Below are 24,588 nucleotides of genomic sequence, written 5' to 3'. Positions count from 1 at the left end.
ACCATCTCTGCCTGAAGTGATCAACTGTACTAAACCAATACTTCAGGTCCCAGAAGGCATTGCTGGGATACTGAAAGCCTAGGACTGGAAACAAGTTGTCCGTGTGACATGGAGGTGTAATAAGGTGCATGTTTAGAGCTGCATGCACCCAGCGCTTAAACAGCAGTGGTATTGCCTGTGAAGACCGAAGTGCACAGTCAGAGCTGGGACAGTCTCATAGTGAAATTACAGGGGGAATCAGCATGCAGAGCGCTCAAGTTTCTCAATCCTTGAGTAGTTTGCCCAGTCCAGTTTTTTCCTGGCGTCCTGAAATGTATAGCCCTGTTTATCGTGTCATAGAATTAGGATCCGGAGTCCATGGACATCAATTGGGTGTGAGCAGGGGTAACAGCTGCTAGCCCCCGACTTGCTCGCCCAGTGATCAGGAAGGAAGCAGCAGGCCAAAAAGAACCCTGTTAACTTTTGTAAATGTCCACTACGTGCCCATAATTAGCACCAGAACAGCAAGTAAAAGGCTTCAGGGGGAGTAGGGCAGAGACAACCCTGTGATGCCAGTGGTGTTCGAAGAATGGATGGTGTCACTTCTGCTACCCCATGAACCTTGATATATTAACATCCTCGAACTCAAAACACAAAGAAATAACCTTTACTTGAGGAGCGACTCTCACGCGACCCGGCAAACTTGAGAGTTCTTTGTAAATATGTACTTTGGTGCAATGTCAAAGCACTTTATGGGCCTACATGAAGTTATTACCAATCGTTCAGGATAGTCAGTTGTTGCTGGGCAGTTCTGCAGTGCGCGAAATATAAAAGAGGAAGAATGATGCAATCAAAAAGGTATATGAAGCCATCTGAAACTGCATTCTCAGAACTGACTATCACCTATGGCTTTTAGACTTTAACAGATTATACACTTTTCTTTTTTACACCATTCTCACTAACTTTTCTGTGGACGGGTAAAACCCAGCCACTCTAGAGTGAGTAAGGCATGTTTTTAGCAAACGTATGTGGACATTTTGATGTAAAATATGCCATTTCGCCACAGTTTTTTAAAATAAAATTTGGAGGAAGAACCATCCCTTTAAGAAGGCAGACTCACTCGCCATACACAATCTGAAGCAGGTATTTACATCACATCACTTTCAAAGACTGCCCGTGCAAGTATCCTGTGCTATGTCTGCCCTTTGCCCTACTTTCTTAGAGAGTAAGAAGAGAAAAATAACACACAAATATTTTTAACATGCTGACGCACACCACAAAAAACTGAACCACAACAAGTTCACTGAAAAATAGTGATTTTAGGGTCTCAAAAAGAAATTATGCAAAAAGTCACACTTCTTCGTCAGGTTACAGTGGCTGTCACGGTGCCAGTATTCATTGACAAAAGAACCATAGTCACAGATCTATGGCAGGCCACTTACTGCTTTTGCTTGACTCCAAGGTGTCAGTTCAATCAAGGGATTACTGGAGCTCGAAATAGGATGGCATGCACAATGGTCCTGCTGGCACTACCTAACTTTAGAAGACTGGTTCTCTTAAACGATTGATCAAAGTCAAAGGTTTCAGTTGAAGTGTGTACCCACAGGACACAGGTACCCACTGCATACACTGGTTTCCATTTGCAAAATGGGAGTCAGAATTTAGAGATAGTTTCCAAACGGATCTTTAAAATCATGTTTGAGAAACCATAGGAGGCATAATGATGGTATAAAAACAGAATCAGGGCAGACACCATCAGTTAACAGAACACTATCCCAAGGTCTAAGAGGAAAACCACTGATCCTCTCAATCTGGAGTGACGGAATATTAATGTCCAGTTGGCTGAAGATGACCATTATGGAAGAGTCTCAATTAGCAGCTATATGACACTAAGGTAGAGGGAGATTATGCTTTCAAATGTTTTACCTAGCGTTTTGTTGGGACTTAAATAGGGAGAAGTATCATGGGTGTACAGTGGGCCATGCATTTAGGCGTATGAATAGGACAGGTGAAAGCTGCTAAACCTACAGGTGCTAGAAATTAGTAATTGTAGGTTTAAATACTAAGAACTTGATGGCCCTTGATCGGGCCACTTGTATGCTATGAAAAACAATGTGGATGGGAGATGTGCAAGAGTTAGGAAGTTATAGGCCAGAGAAAGAGGCACAGAGGAAAGGTAAAGGTGCAAGGAGATAAGAGAGGTAATGAAAAGTGTTGCAAGTGGAGCAATAAATGAATATCCAGTATAAAGAGCGATACAGAACAAATACTCCAAGGAAAGTTATGTCCCAGCTGTCCTTGCAGAATGAACACTACGCATTTTAGCATACTATCGCACCACACACACACATCTTCCATACTCATTCTATAAATCAGTTATACAGCTATACTCTCACAGGAACACCAAACAATTTAATTTGGGTGGATAAAAGATGATGAAAGAAATAACTACGTACAGCGATGTAGATGCCCTGTCAAGTTTGCTCTACCAAAAGTGTCAGAAAGCATCACCACATTGTATAGCCCGAGCCCACAAAAGCTTACCACAACCTATTTGAAAGAAGGGACGCCGACCTGTAGGTTGGTTGCAGAGATATCAATGATTTAAGTGGGTGTAAATTCTGTTGTGTGGATAAGGAGAGGGTTACTTCCTAGAGATGAAGGGTTACTTCCTAGAGATGAAGAGTTACTAACAGTGTCTTAAGTGGGCAGATACTGAATAGCTGCACTTGTTTCATTTTAAGAGGAGAGTACCTGCAATTCTCAGCGGAGGCCTAACACTTGTAATAGGAGAGTACCAGTTCTTCACTTCTAGGTAGTTAACAGATATCCTGGTTTAATGAGTACCTACCTTTCAACATTTACATTTCAAGCACAGGTTATGATGCAAGTCTTTACATATCTCCACCATTACTCCCTCCAACGCATGCCTGGTCAGGACTTTACACTTTAAACACAATATATCAGAATGGACAACTCAGTGCAATAACCAGCTAGGAGAACCATGATCATAAATATACAACAAGGGCCCTGCAGAGCTTCTAAAAGCTGTCAGCTTTCTGAAAACCATAAATTGCACGCCTGACTCTCACACTTCTTCATTCATTACACTGGTATGGGCTGTGTTGCGATAATCGCAGCGCACTGGTCACCATGCACTACATGGAAACACTCCCCACACACGATCAAAGACAATGTATTTCAAACTACATACCCTGCACGGAGTATCGTGCTACCCATGCAGGCAGCCTCACGTGGGGTAGTAAAAGCTATATAAATGCAATGCAATATACAGGTTATTTAGCCTGAACACAATCTACGTGGACGTTGCTGATGGACTGCTCAATCACACGTAATGACAACGCCTTCTGCATGGATCTCTCTCAATCTGAACATGACACAAATATGCTTTGACTCGGCTTTTACGGAATTCATCACCAGGGACACCCCGCATTCATTCACCCCGTCCCTCCCTCTCCTACGGGCTGCGCCCAGGTGCATTTGTCGGCTCAAAAGTGTTCACCTACCCCATGCGCATCTTCGCCCCGGGCTGGCCTCCTCCGGGTACCGGCGGTCTGGAGGGCAGCCGGCTCGTCTGTAGCTGCTTCTCCAGGGCGGACATGATGCGGCAGGTAAAAAGAGCTCAGCCTAGTTCCTGCAGCACTCTCCACCTGGGATAACTAGCAGGTGGGGAACTGTCCACCCTCCACGCCCTACAACCCCTCTTCAGAGACCGCTTGAAAGGCTGAAAGAAGAGGCTGAGCAAGAGCCGTCACCAGACCAACCCACCCACACTCAGGCCACACAAACAGAAGACGGACAACTGCAGAGAACGCATTGACACGAAAGACGACGGACTAGAAATTGCTTCTCGGTTTTCAGACGCAGCAACTAATCACTATAGTCGGACATTTGTCGCAAGCGAGGGCCATTTTTACGGCAGGCAGTTTCTTTTTCAAAGTTTACCATTACAAATTTAAGTATAACTAAATACTAAAATGGTATTTTACTAAATACATTCAGAGAGTGGCATTTTTTTACACGGTCCTAATGCTGCCGCAGAGTACCGCCACGTCCTGGAAATACTACGACAGACAAAGCCTGCGAACAAAAATAGTGACGTCATTTCGATGTTTCCCACTTCAGCATGCATAGCCAGTAGGCAGTAGCCCTGCCCCTGTCACCAACTGTAGCTACATCAAGATTTTATGATTGGTCGACGAGGCGGCGCCATTCCCGGCAATCAGCGCGGTGGTTTGCTCCTGTGCTGGTATAAGATGCGCAGGTACGTGGAAACTCTGGGTGACTAGAACGGCGAGATACAGCAGCTGTGCCTCTATCTTTCAACAGTACAGTTCTTATAGCAAATAAAGCTCCCGCTTGATATCAATGTTTGCTAAAATATTTGTTCAAATACACTAAATAATGGTGGCTGTTATGTATAAAGGAAATATTCATTTATGTTTATATTTACAGCTCATAAAAAGATATAACGTATACAAGGAAGTTATATATACAACTCATTACTTTTATTTAGCATTACAAAAAAAGAGCCTTGCTGTTTTCTCTATTTGTATATCCCTCCTAATGAAAAATGAGATGGGTGCACATTTGAAAATGTCCGTCACATTTGCATCGCTACTCTTAACAGTTTAGTCTGTCTTTTGTGTTTTTAGCTCTTTGGCTGCCGGTTGCCGGGGAACGGAGGGGAAGCCTCTTGGTTGCAGAGGGAGGGAAGTTCAGGCTGAAATGTGGAGAATGAGTTGGGCCTGGAGCTGAGTGCAGTTGAACTGCCCGGGTTGTACCGCACCCGCTTTGGAAATGAAGAGCAGAAGGAACCGCAACACCACCAAGAAGAGAACAGGTAAGAAGGCAGAACTGACCACGGTCCTTCTGAACTTCTATCTCAAAGTGGAATGCAAACTATATTCTAGCAGATCCAGGAACACAACAGCTCGCACTGTTCGAGAGTAGCACACCATCTGTTCTGATGGTGGCAGGGAACTATGTTCTGAGCTGTAATAACATCTGTAGGGTTTGTGGTGGAGGGCCCTGGGCCCACATGTGAGGAGCAGCAATGACTGACACAGACACCAGATGAGGGTAGTGGGAATAGCCTCGAGCACGTGCGCTCCGCCCCATTTATTGACAGCGTCATGTGACACCATGACGTCTGTGGTGGGTGGGTGTAAAGTAAGTTACATCACACTGGAACACTAGAACGTGTCCATGCTAGGACACTACATCCCTCCCATTTTTTAATTGCAAGGACCCACATTCAAAAATCAACCTGAGGGGAAACTAACATGTATCAGGGTGTAGTCAAGTGTTCAGCTTCCGCAGTGTCTTTCGATCCGCTGCTGCTTGGAATCACAGATGATGTTCAATCTGTTGCGGGGAACATCAGTTCACAGTGGCACCGGTTTGTGGTGCTCGATGGAAACAGTCTGTTGACGACTCTGCAACCAAATTGTCCTCACAGTCTTTCTTGTGTTGACTTCCGTGGCAACGGGTGCAGTTAGAGTTCTTGTTGTTCGCCGTGAAATAACATTCACATACCGGTCTCGGCCTTGGTTTCACTTGTGGTCTTTGTCTTACTTAGCAAAAGTCAGATCCGTTGCAAGGCATCCCTCTCACTAGGATGACCCCTCTCGTCGGTGTTCCCCTGCCACGGGATATCCTTGAGGTCCTCTTTCTCGGATTCGCGCTGGGCTGGATGTGTCCACATCAGTTGTTCCTGCGCCGCCGTCAGTGGGGGTATGGAAGAGACGATGTGTCTCACCTCAGATTCCGCAGCCTCATCCCAAGGTAGCTGTTGGTTTCTGTCTTTGCTTGCGATGTCTTCACCCTCCCCGGACCTTTCGGATGGGCGTCGGAGGACCGTCTCTCGTCGCGGGGACTGCGTCCCGGAGGCCTCTGCCCCTGGGTCACCACGGCTGGCATGTGTCCAGTGTCCGTGTGACCCCAAAGGTGGATGTCACTAACGGTCTCGCTTGCTCCTCTCCGCAGATCCTGGGTGTGCGGAAACATCGTCTGTCAGCTGGTCTTCTTTGCCACTGGTGTTCTTCCGGCCTCGTGTTCCTCTCACTGTTGTCCTGGCACTTGTCACCTTACTTCTCTTCGGGAGTGAGCGGTCTTCGTCTTCCTGCACTCCTCTCTGTCTTTCCTTAGTTGTTACTCTGTGAGGACGTTGCTTCGCACTGACTTCTCCTTCTACTCTTAATTGTGGCAACAGGCCACATGGATATGCTTCCTTCCTTTTCACGGTGGCAAACGTGCCACTCAGATCTCTCCTTTTCATCCTTCCTTTTCACGGTGGCAAACGTGCCACTCAGATCTCTCCTTTTCTTCCTTCCTTTTTGCAGTGGCAAACGTGCCACTCAGATCTCTCCTTTTCATCCTTCCTTTTCACGGTGGCAAACGTGCCACTCAGATCTCACCTTTTCTTCCTTCTGCATCGCGACATCACTTGGACCAAACTTGTGTCTTCTCTTCTGACCTGGGTCCTCCATGCAGTGCGCGCACCCTGCATGTGTACCCCTGGTCTTGTCCTCGTCGGGGACACTTTCTCCTTCTTCCTCAGCAGCCAGAGTTGGTGTCGCGAACCTTCTTTTCTTGATGCTTTCTTTTCTTGATGGTTGTTGGTGACGTTCGGGGGTCCATGTTTGTAGACCTGTTCATGGTTGAACGTCCTGGACCGGTTGGTGGTCCAATTCTGCCGATGCCTGGCAGGTTGCTTTCGGTCGTCCTGTCGGACTTTGCGCTACAGCAGTTCCTGGGGGACCCGTTGTGGGTCAGCACTTGAGGGGCGATCATTCTGGGGATCGGCTCCTGGGAGGCGCCATGGATCTGTCGCGGGTCGGCACTTGATGGGCGATCGTTCGCGAAGATTGTTCTGCGCGATGGCGCTGCATGCATTCTTCTTTCTGCTGGCGGTGGCTGTGCGTCGCCACGTGGCGCGTTGTTTGCGCACTTACTGTTCAGGGTTCTGGGACGCCTGTGGCGTGACGTTGGGTACTTGCTGCTTTGGCTGTCGTCGGGTACTTGATGCTTTGGACCGTTGACGGGAGTAGTTGATGATGCGGTGAGCGCCTGTGGCCACAAGGCGTCGCTGCTCTCTCCGTACTTTGATCGCGGCAGTCGTTTCCCTGGACGTTCTTTTAGTGCTTGGCAGCCGTTTCCTCCAGACGTCAGTGCTTGGATGCTTTGTGAGGCATTGGTGCCTTTTCCCACGTCGCGTTGGAAGTGGCAGTCGCCGACTCCTTGCTGGTGTGTGTGGGTGTCGCTGGCGCTGTTGCGCAGTTACTTGCTGAGTGAGAGGTTGGATGCTTTCTTGCTGCGGGAGTTTAGACGCTTTCGCTGTCACTTGCGCTGTGGAGAACTTACTTGCTGCGTGAGTTTTCTTGCGTTGTGCAATGCTTGTTTTAGTCTTTGTGGAGGCAGGTGCACTTTTGCAGTTGGCCACTGGGTGGCAGTGTTGCAGGAATTGTTAGCAGTCTGTCTTGTCTTCCCCTAATGTGCACTCTATGGTCACAGTGCACAGGGGGCTGGAGCTGCTGCTGCTGGGAGCTGGTGAGTTTCTTTTGTTTTCCACTTTTGGGGGCAGAAAGGCACAGGCGCCTCACAGTTGGTTGATTGCACCGGCACTTTCACTTTTAGAGATGTGGCACATAGGAGTGTCTGTGCGTGGCAGCCAGTGTCCCTAGGCACAGTCAGGGTTTCATTCGTCAGTGCTGGCCGCTTCTCAGCGCCCTCATCATTCTGGCAGGTGGGGGCATATTGGCGTCAGCGCCCGCGGCGTTCCGCTCCACTCTTCGCTTGCAGCCCACCCCCGCAGCTCCTCATTGCACACGCTGCGCGGGGCGGGGAAAGTCGACACTGTCCTCGGAGCTCACTGGCTCTGTTCCTAAGCCGTCCTGCTGCACTCCGGGGCCTGGGAGAGGGGCTGAAGATTGCGCCGGCAGTGTGGTGTGTCACTATGCGGGGTGAGCGCCCGCTTGTGGGGATGTTGGGGTGTAGATGCTTCCCTCAGGTGAGGGGGGGAGAAAACGCGTCGCGGCTCTCACTGTGCCTTCGGGCGGGGACGCTTGAGGCAGGCCGCGGGTAGGCTCCGCCGGCTCTGCTGATTTACCGGCTGCTGCAGGCTCCACTTTCCGGTCTCCCGCCGCAGCAGCTTTTCCTCTCACACGCTGCGCGGCGGAGACTTGCAATTTCCCTCGCAGGCCGCGGGTAGGCTCCGCTGGCTCTGCAGTGTTCTTCGTCACTGGGGGTGCCGCCGGCAGGCCGCGGGTGGGCTCCGCTGGCGTTGCTGAGTCCTCCTTCGCTGGGGGCTACCGGCGGGCCGCGGGTGGGCTCCGCTGGCGCTGCTGAGTCTATCTTCGGTGGGGATGCCACCGGCAGGCCGCGGGTGGGCTCCGCTTGGTCTTGATCACGTCGCGAGGGGGGTCGGGAGGCGGTTAGCTACTCCGCTCCCTCCCCCTCGTTGTTGACGGGTGTTGCGGGTCCGGCCGCGCTGTATTCCCACGCGGTCTTCAGTCACTGTGCCCCTGCCGCTTCCAAGCACACACGCGGCGGGGGCGGGGAACGACTCGGGCAGGCCGCGGGTAGGCTCCGCTGGTCCTGCTTATTTATGGCACAGTTCGGGGCGGGCACTTCGCCCGTGGGGCTCACCTTCGGCCGGCGGGCCAGATGCTCCGTCGCGGTCGCGGCGGGTGGGCTCCGCCCGGCCCGGGTACCTCTCCGGTGGGGGTCGTAAGCCTCGCGGCCGTCGCAGGTGGGCTCTGGGCGGTCCGCAGCTGCTTGGTGCACTCGGTGGTGGCGGTCGACGCGGGTGGGCTCCGGTCGGCTTGCTGAGGGGCTCCCAGTCACTGCGGGGCTCCGACGTGCCCACCGGTCTTCTCGGCGCGTCGCGCCTCGCCACAGGGGATGCCCTCTAGATGGGCAGCTCTCTTCCCCTTTTCCTTTTTGATTAGCCGAGGGTAGTGGCACGCATGGGCTGCACTACCGGCCTCGTCGCCATTGTAGGGTTTGTGGTGGAGGGCCCTGGGCCCACATGTGAGGAGCAGCAATGACTGACACAGACACCAGATGAGGGTAGTGGGAATAGCCTCGAGCACGTGCGCTCCGCCCCATTTATTGACAGCGTCATGTGACACCATGACGTCTGTGGTGGGTGGGTGTAAAGTAAGTTACATCACACTGGAACACTAGAACGTGTCCATGCTAGGACACTACAACATCCACAGAGACCACTGCAGCCCAGAATACTGGCATTCAGATATCTGAAATTTCCAAGCAACATGTGTGGGGACAAACGCACAACTTGAACGGATTATATATCCCTTCCTGTCATTAAAAGTGAACAGCACACCCACTGTTCTAGATGCACAGACGTACTGCCCACCGTATGCCGTAGCAATCAGAGAGTATTGTATTATAATTCAGAACTCAAAGCTAGAGTTTAGTCCTGTGGCATTGTGATGTCAACCATTGTGCTGAATGCAATGAAACCTATAATAGAAAAGAAGGCAGAACAGCATGTGATTTGGAGCTTGCTGCATTCTTGAGTAAGGCGTGCAGACGATGGAATGTAAGCAGAGAGTCAGTCCAGATAAACAAAGAGGAACAATCAGTATTAAAGGGTCGTTTTTGCATGCAGGGGTTTAAGAACTTAGTGGGATGAGATTTTTAAGATAGTGTGCAATCTATGGATGTAAAACTGTTGAAAGAAACATTATTTGCATGTGACATAACTTATTGTATTGTAACATGGGCACAGTGTTTGCCACAGCATGAGGTTCTCAAACATCGTTCTATGTGATTAGCACGTTACAACAAATTATGCAAAATTATGTCTGTCAACAAAAACTTAAAATATAAACCTGCACAAAGCAACTACTTGGACATGTAAGGGAAAGAATCGAAACACAATGTATTGCTCGATAAGTAAGATTTATGGTTGTTTACAGCGTTTTCAAAATTACTAATTTAGTTGTTTATGACTTAATTAAAAAGATATCTGGTTACAGACAGTCTTAAATAGTTTCTTGTATTACTCCTATTTAAAAACATCAAAATAGAGCCGTGGAAACACTATATGCTAGATAGGCTTTAATAATTATTGATTTCATTATTTTTTGTTGGCTGTTTTTAGACAAATCAAACTACACAATAAGTACATATACAGGGACAAATGAAGAAAACAGTAAAGACATAGTACAATGATGAATAAACAGGGGTGACAATATGGCAAGACATGGATTACGGTCTGGGTAATATGACAGTCATTGGTTGGAATAGACGTATGGTTGTGGATGTCACCTTATATAACCTCTGGCAAACTATATTGTACACAAACACATTCTATGAAAATAAATAAAATAAAAAGTACATTATAACAGAGTATATATCCGATGTTAAGTTTCAAATGATCTAAGGCATGCATTGACAGTATTTATAGACTATTAGGGTACAATGAGCTAACGTGAGGGCATCACAGTTAAGTGTTTAATTGAACAGGCCAGGAAATGTGGTTCATGGCGGTTTGTGTGATTTGAAGTATCGATCAAGGCTATCCCACATGTGTCTAAGGGGGGGTTTCCATGGCGAGTTCTGGAGAGCAATGTTGTCAGCACCCCTTAAGTTGGAGACCCAGTTCAACCAGCATTTGAATGACGCTTTTCTCATGTCTTTCCAGTTATTTAGTATGATCTTGGTTGCTGTTGTCAGGAGTAGGTCTAGAAGCGACCTGTCACTGTCATTCAGTGAATCTGCCTTGAGGAAGCCAAATGTCAACGTAGATAGTTCCCTTTTGAGGGTGCATGAGAAAAGATTAGAGATGAAGCCAAACACTCTATCCCAAAAGGGTACCACACATTTGCAGAATAGTAATAGATCGGCTAGGTCTCAAATCTCTTCACTGCAGTTCCAGCCGGTAGAGTCTTCTCGAATCTTGTGTGAGTGTAAGCGTACCAGTGTCTATTAGGCCTTATTTAGAAGCCAAAACTTTGTCTGGCAAAGGGTTGGAGATATTTATTCCTCGAGACCGAGCTCCAAGTTTTGGACCAGTCAGCCTTCGAGATTGGGGAGGAGGAGTGAGATTCCCAGAAGGATATGATCTTCTTATTGAGGGCAGAATGTTGTGGGCGGATTCATTTGTAGATTCAAGAAACCTGGTGTCCGAATCGATTTATCCTCGCCATGTATTGTGGCAGGGAGGGTGTTAAAGGCAAAAGTTTAGCTTTTGTTAATGCTGAATTTATTTTTAAGAAGTTATAGAACTCCAGGGGGTCCAGATTATATCTAGTTTGTATTTCTTTGAAGGCTAGAGGGTAAACTGAATCGAACAGCTGGCATGGAAAAAATATACCACTGTTAATCCAGGTTTCCTTGTGTAGTGTCTTCCCTTTATATAACATTTTCTGGTTGTCCCAGAGGGACTCAAGGTTAGATCTTCGAATGCTAATGTCTAATAATTTATCCACTTTCAGTAGTGCAGACTTTGTGTTTTTGAATATGGATTTTGAGCACGTGACGTTGGTGAAGTTTCAGGTAAGAAGGCTTGCTGGGGCGAGGTTTTTAAGTAATGATTTTTCAATTTCTAGCCAGACTGGGGTATACTCCTCCGGCGGAACAAGCCAATACGATCCCTGTTTTACTAAGAATGCTGTTTGGTAAAGTTTGAAGTCTGCTGGTTTGACTCCCTACCTCCCCCCCCCCCATCGATTTGTCTAATCTGAGCTTCTTTAGACCTATTCTGGCCCTTTTCCCTTGCCATAGAAATTTTGAGAGCAGGATATCTAACTTGTGATGGAAATCCTCCGACAATGAGGGGAAGCATGGTTATTAAATAGTTCACTAGGGGCATAATCATCATCTTGATGCTCTCAATCCTCCCCCATCATGTGATGAATCTTGGGGACCATGCCTCGAGGAGAGCTTTGATTTTCCCCAGGGTGTTAGCTTCATTTCTCTGTAGTGATTCCAAGATAGTGCTTCCGAATTCTATCCCCAGATATTTGATAAATCCTGGTTGCCATGTAAGGCCTGAATCTCCCAGTATTTCCCTGGTGCAATGGATGTTTAGAGGTTTAACTTCGGATTTGTCTCGGTTTAACTTATTCCCTGAGCGGGTTGAGTAAGTTTCTATGGTATGCATCAGGGCCTCGTCTATTAAGGCCCTCCGTGGCTATAAGAATATCGTCTGCATATGTGGCAAGTTTCACTTGAGTTTCCCCAAAGGTTACTCCTTTTGTTAGGTCTCACTACCGATGCAGCGCATGCGCTGCTCGCGTAGCGAGACTTATTGTCGCGGGTAGCTCTCGAAGTGGGACAGGAGAGGTGCACAAGCTTACCAAACCCATTGCAGACAATGGCTGTGACCGCGCGCTTTAGGAGACATGGGCTGTGAACGCGCCTGTCTCCTCTCGTGCTCCGCCACGCTTTCACTTTCGCGAGCGCGCCTGGACAGCCCATGTGCACGCTAAAGCCAGAATGCCTCCAAGTGCTGTAAACGTCAGCCCCACACACCGGGTAGCTGCCTGCTCTTACTTACGTACGCTCCGCTGTCGCGGCTGAGCCCTCGGCTTCGAGCCCGGCAGGCAGAGATGCGAGCAGATATCAGGAGTGAGTGGGACAGCATCGCCCCTCCACCCTCTGGTCCCGCCGGCTCTCGCGCGCTCTGCTCCGTAAGTTTCACTTTAGAGAGCCTTTGCCGGGAAATGGATGGAGACCGTCACCCTCTTTGGTGCCCTATCCTACAGCGAGCGAGGACCTGCACACAATACCGGATCGCCCAGCAGCAGAAACAGCAGCGTATGGCTTTTTTTTTTTTTTTTTGCGATCGCAACAACTTTTGCAGCCGCGCAGCCAATGCTTGTGATTCCAGTCAGGATTCAGAAGGGTCCTTTCTGAGATGGGTTTGGAGGGCTCAGCTGATTTACTTTTCCAAGTGCAGCTCTCACATGTCTTTCACCAGACAGGGCCTTGTTCATCTGAGGAATATTAAGTGAGTGAAGTTTCAAAGTTAAAAGTAATTTATTTCTAAGGCCCTAGCCTTTCCAGCAATAGATGTGCGACCGTCCGGCAAACCAGCGTCTACCTCGACTATTAAAGCCCGTCTGCACATGTTTAAAGACACAGTCCCCCCCTTCTGTGTAGCCGGCCCACCATATCACTATTAATGCCATCCCACAATTACACTGTTGTAAACACAATTACTTCTTATTAATTGAAAATAAACAGGGCGGATGGCACTCTCCCTTCTTCCAGTTCGGTTTTGTTTTCATATAATTACAGCCAGTGTAACAGCCTAAGGGGTGACACCTCCTCTGCCTCTGGGACCAGCCTTATCTCTCTACCAATTAGTCACAAATGAGCCAAACAAATGGGGCTTCGGCGCCTACTGCATGTTTGTGTCGGGTGTGTTTATGTGTCTGTAACACAAGCAGCCCACAGCAAGGCACAAGACAAGCTTCAAAATGACGGCCGGCTCCTGGGGCGTGAAGGGAAGCACTGGAGAACAGAAACATGCTGGCGAAACTGACCATACAAAGGACAGACCTGCTCATGCTTATTACCTGCTTCAAGCACCAACAGAGAGCCCTCTAGCTTCCCAGTTCCAGGCCAGGGCTCTTACTTGCCTTCTCACATTTCTAGTCGTGTTTAGCCCACCAGCAAATCAGGAATACAAGTCCCAGAATGCAAAGAGAAACACTGCCTGGATGACATACTCACCCACGGACCTGGCAAGCTGGAGAACTCCACATGTACTGAATGTTATCATTTTGGTAGCAACTGAAACAAGCATTTACAATGCAATAGGTCTCGCATTTTTATTAGTCAGTGTTGCAGATTGCTCCTCGTGCAAAACGTTCAGCTTTAGGAACAATATAGGCGCCATGCTTAATATTAATCAGTGAGATCCAGTGGGGCCTGACTGCAGCGACGCACAGCCTCCAGTCAGCAGCAGCCTTTGCAGTTCTGGTGCTTGCTTACAGCAGTTTTAATATCTTAGAGTTTTTTGTTGCTCAAATTGGTGTAATTTCTATGATTTATAAATGTTTCCCTTGTCTAGTTTGCTTGATTTTGCTCGTAAGATCGTGTCACTCATAATCTTTTATGCATGCCCATTTCAAGTTGGTGCTATATAAAAATGCACAAATTCTACTTGCCACTGCTGTAGGGGCAGTGGTTGTGCAGGACGGGACAGTGTACTTCAGCTGTATCCATGCATATACATTCCAGGACATTTAAAGGAGCACTTGTTGTGGGTTTAGTGACCTACCTAATCCAGTGAGATATTTCACTGAGCAGTTCAAAGCCGCAGCAGACATCACAGAATAATTCTACTATGTCTGTTGTTGGTGGTTGTCAGAGGTTGCGGACTGGGGAAATAGGACTGTGTTTTTTTCTCTGCACTGGAAGCCCCTTTATATCTAGTGCTTCACAGACCGTGCATATATGTGTGCATTAATTGCTTGTCCTATAAAATACTATTTATGTATGGACGACATATTTTCAAAAGGGACATTTTTGCGTTACATTTGTGTAAGGTGTTTCTAATATAACATATGTTTTTAAGTTTGAAAAGCAGAAGCATCAATTGCTGATCAGAGATCGAGTATTTTTGGTATTTACACGAGTTTGAGCTATTGGTATTGTAAATGCCAATGCTTTTTATTTATGTTTCTTTTTTAAAAACATGGCTAAAAGGCATTGTCATTTACAATGCCAGAGTATAAGCTATTGGCATTGTAAATGACAATGCCATTTATTTATCTGTTTTCAAAACCAACACATGGATGAAGGATTTGTCATTTACAATGCCAATGGCTCAAACTTTTGCAAATGCGAGACCTATTGTATTGCAAATGCTTGTTTCATTATTGCACTTTATATCTTGGATTAATGGCTCTAAAGCTAAGAGAAATAGGGAGGGGGAGAGAGGGCAAACCTGCCTGGTCCCTTGTTCTAGTGTGAAGGTATCCAAGAGGGACCCATTGATCGCTGTACGGGCGGTAGGATCTGAGTACATCGCCATAACCATGTCAATGTAGGGATCACCTAGATTGAAGGAAAGCATACATTGCCTCAAGAATGACCACAACACCCTGTCAAACCCTTTTTCAGTGTCCAGGGTGATGGCGATAGAGGGGGTAGACGTCAGCCTTGCTTTCTCAAGTATGTGACACAAAAGCCCAGTGTTCTCATTTGACATCTGGTATTTGAGGAAGATAGCCTGGGGAATACTGATTAATTTCAGGAGAACCATATTCAGTCTCACGGCTATGATTTTTGCGTATATTTTACAGTCCACATTAATCAGTGAAATTGGCCTGTAGTTTTTCGGAAGAAGAGGGTCTTTCCCTTCTTTTGGTATGACAATAATATTGGCTTCTCTCATTGATGTCAATGTATGTTCCTCTCGAGCCATGTTATTGAATACTTTTAATAATGTTGGTTGAAGGGATTCACTGAAAACCTAGTTGAAGGAGGCTGAGAAGCCGTCTGGGCCCAGGGCTTTATTATTTTTGAGGGATTTGATAGAGTTAGTTAATTCTTTATCAGAGATGGGTTTCCCTAGTGCTGCATTCTCAGACTCTAACAATCTCGGTAGGTTTAGGGAGTCTAAGTACCTGGTGCATTCTTCAGAATTTGTTGTTTGTTTACTTTTATATAGATCTTCATAGAAGGAATGGAAGGAGTGTAAAATCTCTTCTTGTTTGTTTGGATGCTAATTAATTAATCAAGGAAATAGTAAATTGTTGCTGCTTGTGTTTAAGATATGAGGCCAATAGTTTGCCCGCTCTGTTCCCTTCACAGAGCTTGAGTGACTTGAATTTGTTGATCCACACACCCGCCCGTTTACTTAATTAATTTTAATAATAAGCTTTAATAATTATTCATCCTGCGGAGACCAAAACCATATAGTAGTACTGTGATGTTCTAACCTGTGCATGAAATTGAAAAAGTGACTCCATAAAGGAATCTTTATTGTTCAATGAATTAAAATTGTTACAATCTGCCTCGTTTTCATACGTAAAAAAAGAGAGAAGAGGAGAATTAAAAAAAAAAGGATAATAAAAAAAATACAATTCTAAAATACATAACCAGCATGCAGATTCCACCTAAAATGTCTTAATTTACTAAGGTTTATAAAATCATTAAAACAGCGGCTCAGGCTGAATCTGAAGTGCTCGTGCATTGAATAGCAGCTGCGTCTATAGTTCCTCTATAACTTAGACAGGCCCTTTAACGCAGTAGTTTAGTGTTCGTTTTATTGCACACCTTTAACTTTTCCAACCCTCGATAAGAAGTGTCTGTAGAAAGAAAGCCAGTGTTTATGGATATTATCCTCCGTTCTAGGCATTTTGTTGGTCTGAAATGCACGGTTGATGTACTAAAGTTGGTTGATTGTATTTCCTTCTTCGCTATGTAAGCTTTGGAGTTGCTGTAATTCTGTCTGGATGGCCAGCTAATTACTACTGGTGGCTTTGGTTGTATTTCTGAGTGCGACCCGGATTGCATTTGTGAATTTCGCTAATCTGGCTGCAATTTGTACTTTTTTGACGGAAAAACACAGGTCTGAGACTTCTCTGTAATGTCTAAGACCATGGGTTCTGCAAATGGGGACTACCAGACGCTGTCGCTCACTGGTCAACTTTGGACAGCAACACAAGAGGTCAAACCAGGATTCCCATTGGAAGCTACATAGTCTACAGCCGATTAAATTGTCCCGCCGGGCCCAAGATGGATTTAAGTCCGTGACTGGTAGTGCAAGAAGCCTCATGTACGAGATTTTCTTCCGGGTTTGAACTGTCAAGGCTTGCTTGAAGTAAGGCTAGGGTTTGCCCAGGATACAGGAGGCGTCCAGTCTAGAGAAGTTGGGTTGGTGGCGGAGGCTTTCCAGATCTCTTTCAAATGAAATTTTCTTCACCTGGGCGTTCACCGACTTTTTCCAGGAGGTGAGCTGGATATCATAGTTTGACTCTGATATCCCACTAATTGCACACTGACAAATAGGTCGAACGGCACACCCCGAACATGTGCTTACCAAGAGAATTTCTCCATTTGCGATGATAGCCTCAACATGATATTCGCTTTACTTCTTCCACAAACTGATCACTGCTCCCCATGCTCTAAGAGCTCCAAAGACAACTCTACAGTTCTTCCATAACTTCTAGGACCTTTCTCTATTCACAGGCGTTTACAAAATGCCTATATTTATGCTCTGTTATCATGCAATATGTCCACAGCCCATGTGGATGATTGAGTATTGAATTCTTGTGATACAGAACTGCCTGGGCGAGTTATAACAACTGACATATGAACATATCAGAAATGCTTTCTCTTAAGAACAAAACCCATTGTTACCTACTGATATTTGCCCCTTTTGTACTATAGTTACCCAGAGAATAAACATTTACTGCTTTATATACCTCTTGACATATATGTCCCTGGGTAATGCCAAGTGAATCCTGAGACTTGTGTGTGTGGGGGGGAGAGGGGGGGCAGAATAAGCCTCTTAGTGGAAAAAATCTTCAAGAAATAATAATTCTTGGCTGTACAACCTTGCCCAAAGCTGCTTTTGCAATCTGGGACGTCATCATTTGATTTTACCTTTGTACAACTTATTTGTTTTACTGTGGTTATAAGATTTTGTATTTTTTATTCAAACTACATGGTTTTAATGACACTTGTGATGGACAAGTACACATCTTGGGATCCTTCAGGTGTGATGAGGTTAGAACATGCTATAGTAGTACTAACAGCTTATAAAGGCTGTGGCGCACAAACAAAAAGTGCCATTGGTGTATTGTATACTCTTTCGTTCTTATTTATAATTGGGGCCTAGGTTCAAGCAGCAGACTGGGCCCTGACCATGGCTGAATATCAAATGCATATCACGTGTCTTCTCTGCTTTAACAATTTGATTCTTATTTGTGATGACCCATTCTGTACCTTTTGGGGAAAGTTTAAGAATGAAGAGAAATTGCCCAGGATTACGTGAACTCTAGAGACCCTGACTGGGAAGAAGGGTCCCCACTTGGACAACAGTGCACGCTATTGCCAACTAGAGACCCCTATTGCTAACATTGGTGGTCAGCGGTGAGGATCTGGACTTGCATTTGTGCCTTACATACAGTGATTGGTGTACATTACTAGTATAGTGCAGACCATTACGCGACCACATACACTTGGTGCAGCTTTTTCTTTCTTGGACATTTTCTGTTTGTAACGTGAGAACTGCCAATTTTCACCATGACAAAACCAGCATCACTTGCATATGTGGATATTGAATTTGAAGAGGATAGGGTTGGGTTGAAACCTACACTGTGCCACAATTGAAAGCTGTCTGCTGGAAATTTAAAATCTCAGTAAGAGGCCTCACCAGAAAAAAGGAATACCAAAAGGCTCTGAGGGCCTGGTTGGAATCAAGGAATGCCAGTGAACATACCGAGGAGCCTATGGTGGAGGATGAGAATTTAGATAGGCAGCAGGACGGGCTATTGGGTCTGCCTGGAGGGAAATTACCGTCAAGGGGGGGGGGCAGCAGTGTGTCTTCAAGGGGGCTGTCTCCAGAGGAGTTGGAGGACTGGGAGAGAAGCAGAGTGCAAGAGATGGAGCTTACAAAGCTCAGGCTGCGGAAGGAGTGTGACATGGAGAGTAAGAAATTGGAGTTAGAAAATCAGAAATTGGCCATGGAGGAAAAGAGGATGCTTTTAGAGCATGAGAGAGGTTTGAAGGAACTGCACATAAAGGCCAAAAGTGGGACGCCCAGTTCCAATGGTGGCAGCTTGTTGCCTGTCCCTGGAGAAGGGAGGTTATACATCCATAAGGAAGTGATTAAGGATTTTGTAAGGAATGAGGATATTGGTCCGTGGTTTAAGGCATATAAGGTAGCATTGAGGTCCCGCAGAATCCCTGAGAAAGACTAGGAAGCAAGGTCGTGGAGCCGCAACGTGACAGAGGGGAGGGACTTTTTTTGCCTTACCAACCGAGGAGCAAATGTCTTATGACCACATGAAGGAAACCTTGATCTGAATGTATGGTTGACCCCAGAACTGTATAGGCAGAAGTTGAGGGCTTGTACGAAGCTGGAGTCAAGCCCTTGGGTGGAGTATATGTCCTATTTTTTCAGAGCACTGGATGGTTGGGTGAATGATTTTCAGGGGCTCAATGATCTGGTTGCATGAGAGCACTTGTCTGGTAGTTGTTTTCCAGAGTTACGCCAGCATCTGATTGACAGTAAGCTGACTGACCCCAGGAAGCTTGCTGTGGAGGCATTCCGCTGGGTCAGTACAAGGGTCCTCAAAGGTTATGTGGGAGACTCCGCCAAAGGTGGGCACGGTCTCCAGTGGAAGAGTGGGGGCGACAAGGTTAAACAGAAGGAGTTCTAAAAAGGGCCTCAAAGTAATTCCCAAGGGAACCATGGTAAGGTTCCCAGCCCTGTTGACTGTCTGCTAGGCAATGATTTGGAGCGTTCCCCTTGAGAGAAGGAGGAGCGTAAGTCCCATTTGGAGATGTTGGGTCTGCCTGAGTGGGTGTGTGTGATCACTTGGTCTATGGCAGCTGGTAATGGCAATCAAGAGGATCTGGAGCCTGAAAGAGTGGCCCAGGTGCCTGCCAGAAAGAGAAGAGGCAGGGGGCTTCGGAAACCGGCCCGAAGTTCTCACGTTCTAGGAGGAGGAAAACCTTGGGGTGCCCTGGAGCCTATAGGGGAACCAAGTGGCTGAACTGGGTGACATGCCTGAGCTCACACATTGGCAGCAGGAAGGGGGCCCCTCCAGGGAGGAATTCTGAAAGGAGCAGGAGGAATGCTCTTCTCTTGTTGGTTTGCGGGCGCAGGCTACAAGCCAGGCAGCAGGTGATCAGTCTGGGTCACACTGGATCTACTGGGAGAATGATCTCCTGTATAGTGAGCCTAAGGTTGCTGAGCCTGGGACAGCAAGTGTGCTGGTGGTACCTCGGTGCTTCAGAGCCTTCCTACTGGGTCTAGCTCATGAGGTGCCTTTGACAGGGCATTTGGGGCAAGACAAGACCTATGAAAGGCTTGTCACCCACTTTTACTGGCCCCAAACGCGCAAGAACTCCGACTCACATTGTAGGTCTTGTCAGACATGCCAGGCAAGTGTTGAGTGGGAGGACGTGCAAGGCTCCTCTCCAACCTTTTCTTGTAGCCCGGGTGGGAAGTGACATTGTGGGGGCCTCTGGATCCCAAGACAGCCATGGGCAACAGGTTCATCCTGGTCTTGGTGAACCATGGCACCCAGTACCCAGAGGCCATCCCTCTCCGGTCTGTTATGGCACCCGTGGCGGGTTGGGCGTTGATGGGGATCTTCTCCCATGTGGGATTCCCTCTGAGAGGTGGTGTCTGACCAGGGCAGCAACTTCATATCCAAGTATATGAAGTCCATGTGGCACGAGTGCAGTGTTACTTATAAGTTCACCACTCCTTACCACACCCAAGGTAATGGGCCGATTGAGAGATTCAACCGGACCCTGAAGGGCATGATTATGGGTCTTGGTGAGCCCATGAGGCGCAAGTTGGACGTCCTCTTGCCATGCCTTTTGTGTGTTTACAGGTTGTTAACGCCAAAGTCCCTTGGGTTCAGTCCCTTTGAACTCCTGTATGACATCTTGTAAGAGGACCTCTGAGTCTGGTCAAAGAAGGCTGGGAGAAAGCTCCCAGTAAACCTCCCCAGGATGTATATAGCTACATGCTTGCCTTCAGGTACCAGACTTAAGCGCTTCAGTCAACTTGCCTGGCCAAGCTACCAAGGGGGTGAGCAGGGGGTTATTTTAGAACTGTATCCCCCTTACCCTGACTAGGAAGAAGGGTCCCTGCTTGGACAACAATGCAAGCCATTTCTAATAGTAGCCTTGCAAACATGTCTCAGACCTGCCACTTCAGTGTCAGTGTGTGCAATTTTAAACTGCCAATTTGACCTGGCAAGTGCTCCCACTTGCCAGGCCCAAACCTTTTCTTTTATTAATGTAAGGCACCCCAAAGGTAGGCCCAATGTAGTAATGAGCAGGGTGAAGTGTACTTTAAAAGGTAGGACACATGTTTTACATGCTCTAGTGGTGAAATACTGCTAATTTCTTTTTTCACTACAGCAAGACCAATCCGTCCCATAGGTTAGCATTGGAGCTGCCTTGTAACATCTTACAAGTGTATCTTCCAATTGGGAACTGATAGGAAATTGGAGTTTTGTGTACCTGGACTCACAATTTGAAAATACACCTTTAGTGAAATTGTTTTTTTAATTGCTATTCTGAAAATGCCACTTTTAGAAAGTTGGCATCTTCTTACTTTAACCATTCTGTGCCTCTGCCTATCTCTGAATACACGTCTGGGTCAGAGTAACAGTTACATTCTTGTATATTCACTCTAGGCAGCCACACAAAGGGAGCTGAGGTGTGCCCTGCATATCCTAATGGCCAATCACCAGGCTGATGAGCCTTCCTGAGCTATAGTGGTGGGAGGAGTTGACACTGACATCTGAATAGGGCTGTGCTTGTCCTCACACAAAGAAGTCTCCACCACCTGCAGTATGTCTGGAGCTAGGGCAGGTTCTTGTGCACTACAAAGATTTTTCTTTGAAATTTTCAACCTCAAAGGATGAAATGGGTATAAGTACTGGACCTCTGACACCATCTATTTAGAACACTTGATTGAGGACCTTCTGTCTGGAAGAAGAGCTGTATTGCTATCAGGAGTGACTGCCAGTTTGCTTTTTGCTTTGCTGTGTTGGCTTGCTGCTTCTGTCCTGGGAGTGAAAGGACTGGGCTTTGCTTTCTGCATCTTGCTGTCCAAGTTTCTCCAAGGGCGTGAGTTGAGATTGCCTCCTGTTGGAAGTCTCAAGGCCATCAAAGACTTCATCTGCCAGCACCTGGGAACCTCTGATGCGAGCCCGACTCTGCCAAGTGGTGCCAAATCCACTTCCTGGATGGAAGTGAGTCCTGGTGCAACAAGAAGAAAAATCAATGCGTCTATTCCAAGTGTAATTTGGAATGGGCACATCATCGCCAAAACTCGACGTATCACCACTGCCTGCACCAAAGCATGGTCCCCGCTTGATGCAACAATCAGGGCTCATAACGCAGGCCCCAGCTTTTCACAGCAGACCTTGAAGAATTGCCACAGCGTGAGTCTCAAGCACCGCATCACCGAAGTCTGTGACGCACCACTCCGACTCCAGGCCTGCTACCACACTGTGGAATCGAAGCAGCACAACTTGACTTTCAACGTAGCATCGACACTGGGTGCAGATTTCATCTTCGACACCGTACCGCATTAAGGAACCGATGTATTGTGCATGCAAACGGCCCATCACCTCCCCTGTGCCACGCATTGTCCCAGAATGTGGGCTGCTCAACGACTCGGCACCGCATTAAGGAACTGATGCACACCTTGCTGCTAGGAACACATAATAATAATAAACCACATTTGTAAAGTCGAACAATCACCCGTAAGGGTCTCCAGGCGTTGGGGGCCGTCGGGAAGATTAAGCAAGCTATTGCCCAGGGTCACATGGTGCTGGGCTAATCTGCCGCCAGCGCCAGGGATTGAACCGTGATCCCCAGATTCCAGCATCAGTCGCCCTGGCCGTGGCACCACTCCTCTCCCACACACCACCTTCTCTGCGCAAAGCACTGTCCCAGAGTGTCACTGCGCCAAGAACCTGCATAGCAGTAAGGACCCGATGCATCAACTTCCACGCATCGTCGTTTGATTTTTAACTCCTCTAAGGTACTTTGTCCTGGTCAAGCGCAATCATTGATTTCTAAGAGCTATAACTTATTTAATCTTTGAAAATTATTATCTTGACTTGTGTATGTTGGATTTTTGTTGTTTTGAGTCTTGTTTTAACTAGAAACACAATAGAGGGTCCCTGGATTTTTAAATGTAGGGAGAAGAGGGCAGGGAAAATAAAGGAACAATAACAACAAACCTCTCCCTATGAATTAATTAATACATTGGTAGTACATCCTACATTAGAAACAACATCATTGTCCCACAAGCCAATATTTCTTTTCTTTTGTCAGCCTGATAAAATAAAACAAAAGAAAGAAATATTGGCTTGTGGGACAACAATGTTGTTTCTAATGTAGGATGTAATACCAATGTATTAATGAATTCATAGGGAGAGGTTAGTTGTTATTGTTCCTTGGGTCTTGTTTTAATCAGATAAATATTGGTAACTTTTCTAAACTGGTGGGGAGTCCTTTTGTAGTGTTTTTACTGTGTGTACGAATATTTTACACATTGCCTCTGAGGTAAGCCTGACTGCTCTTCCCAAGCTACCAAAGGGGTGAGCACAGGTTATTCTGAGGGTGTCTCTTACTTACCCTGGCTGGAGTGAGGGTCCCTACCTGGACAGGGTGCAAACCACTGCCAACTAGAGACTCAATTTCTAACATTAGCACTATCTATATATACAAGCATTTGCAATGCAATAGGTCTCGCAGTTGTGAGAGTTTGAGCTATTGGCATTGTAAATGGCAATGCCTTTTATTTACGTGTTGGTTTTGGAAACATAAATTAAAGGCATTGTCATTTACAATGCCAATAGCTTAAACTCTCGCAAATGCGAGACCTATTGCATTGCAAATGCTTGTCTTCATCAGACTTTGACCCAGAATAAGTGAGAGCAAAAAAGAAAGCAGTAAAAGAAGGTGACGGAAAAAGTACAGTGAGTTTAAAAGCCAGGGAGTGTCTGGTGATGGGTTAACGATGCATGAGAGGGAATCAAGATCACACAGCCTTGGTATCGGGCACCACAACCTTCAGCACCTTCTGAGTAAAAATGATGTGGTCCTAATTATATTTGTATGTTTCTTATTTTGCCACATTCTGTATTTTTCATTTGCAGTTTTATGCACATTGCCTTTGATAGAGAACTGTGCCGGAGAGTGGCGTCCCTATGACTTTGGTAAAGTTTTTTTCTTGGTTGCATGTGCATGAAATCAAGTTTCCTAGATTTACTGACGGAAACGGCAGGAGTAGAAAAATCCTGGATGGCAGAGTACAGGGCATCATGTTTAATAACAAGTTGACTATGGAGGCTCAGGTTACTAGAACAGTGGGTAGATGCCTTGCGATTATCAGATCTTTGTGGAAAATCTTTCCTTTACTACCCCCCCAGGCACGGGCATTAGTTGCACAGAGTACAGTCTTGAGCAGATTGGATTATTGCAATGCCCTTCTGTTAGATTCTCTAAAATTTATTTTGGATAGACTTCTTAGGATTCAGTCCACCTCAGCCAAACTTGCCTTGGGCTGGCCTAGAAAGTCCTCTTCCTCTCTGGACCTGGCAGAATTGCATTGGCTCCCGCTGGGGCATAGAATTCAGTTCAAGTCCCTCTGCCTAGTGTTTAAAGCCTTTCATGGGCTGGGCCCTGTCTCTTTGCAGAGTAAATTCGAGTGGTATGTTCCAGCCAGAAACCTCAGTTCCGCTTCGGCGAGATTAGTCAAGACCTCGAGGTTCAGGAAAGTCAAAGCGAGTGGCAGAACCTTTATGGTCGCCGCTGCCAGACTTTGGAATGGGCTCCCTCTGGAATTGAGACAAGTTAGTGAACTTCTTCTTTTTAGAAGAAGACTAA

At 46.7% G+C, this 24,588-nt stretch overlaps 2 protein-coding genes across 3 annotated transcripts in view; one reads left to right on the top strand and one right to left on the bottom strand.

Annotated features, from left to right (window-relative positions):
* Positions 1 to 3,806, bottom strand: part of PPME1 (protein phosphatase methylesterase 1) — a 128,811-nt gene extending 125,005 nt beyond the window's left edge. The window contains exon 1 of the mRNA XM_078658567.1: positions 3,507 to 3,806. Within this exon, the coding sequence (XP_078514693.1) occupies positions 3,507 to 3,601 (95 nt within the window). The 5' untranslated portion in view covers positions 3,602 to 3,806. The remainder of the gene's footprint in view (positions 1 to 3,506) is intronic.
* Positions 3,807 to 4,682: 876 nt separating this feature from the next.
* Positions 4,683 to 24,588, top strand: part of C2CD3 (C2 domain containing 3 centriole elongation regulator) — a 494,984-nt gene continuing 475,078 nt past the window's right edge. For both annotated transcript variants that reach the window (XM_078658566.1, XM_078658565.1), the window contains exon 1: positions 4,683 to 4,843. In XM_078658566.1, coding sequence (XP_078514692.1) covers positions 4,801 to 4,843 — 43 coding nt within the window. In that variant the 5' untranslated portion in view covers positions 4,683 to 4,800. The remainder of the gene's footprint in view (positions 4,844 to 24,588) is intronic.

This window comes from Lissotriton helveticus, chromosome 8 (genome assembly GCF_964261635.1).
Source record: "Lissotriton helveticus chromosome 8, aLisHel1.1, whole genome shotgun sequence".
NCBI lineage: Eukaryota > Metazoa > Chordata > Amphibia > Caudata > Salamandridae > Lissotriton > Lissotriton helveticus.
Note: the sequence above shows the minus strand (reverse complement) of the source record. Positions and strands in the feature narration are given on the sequence as shown.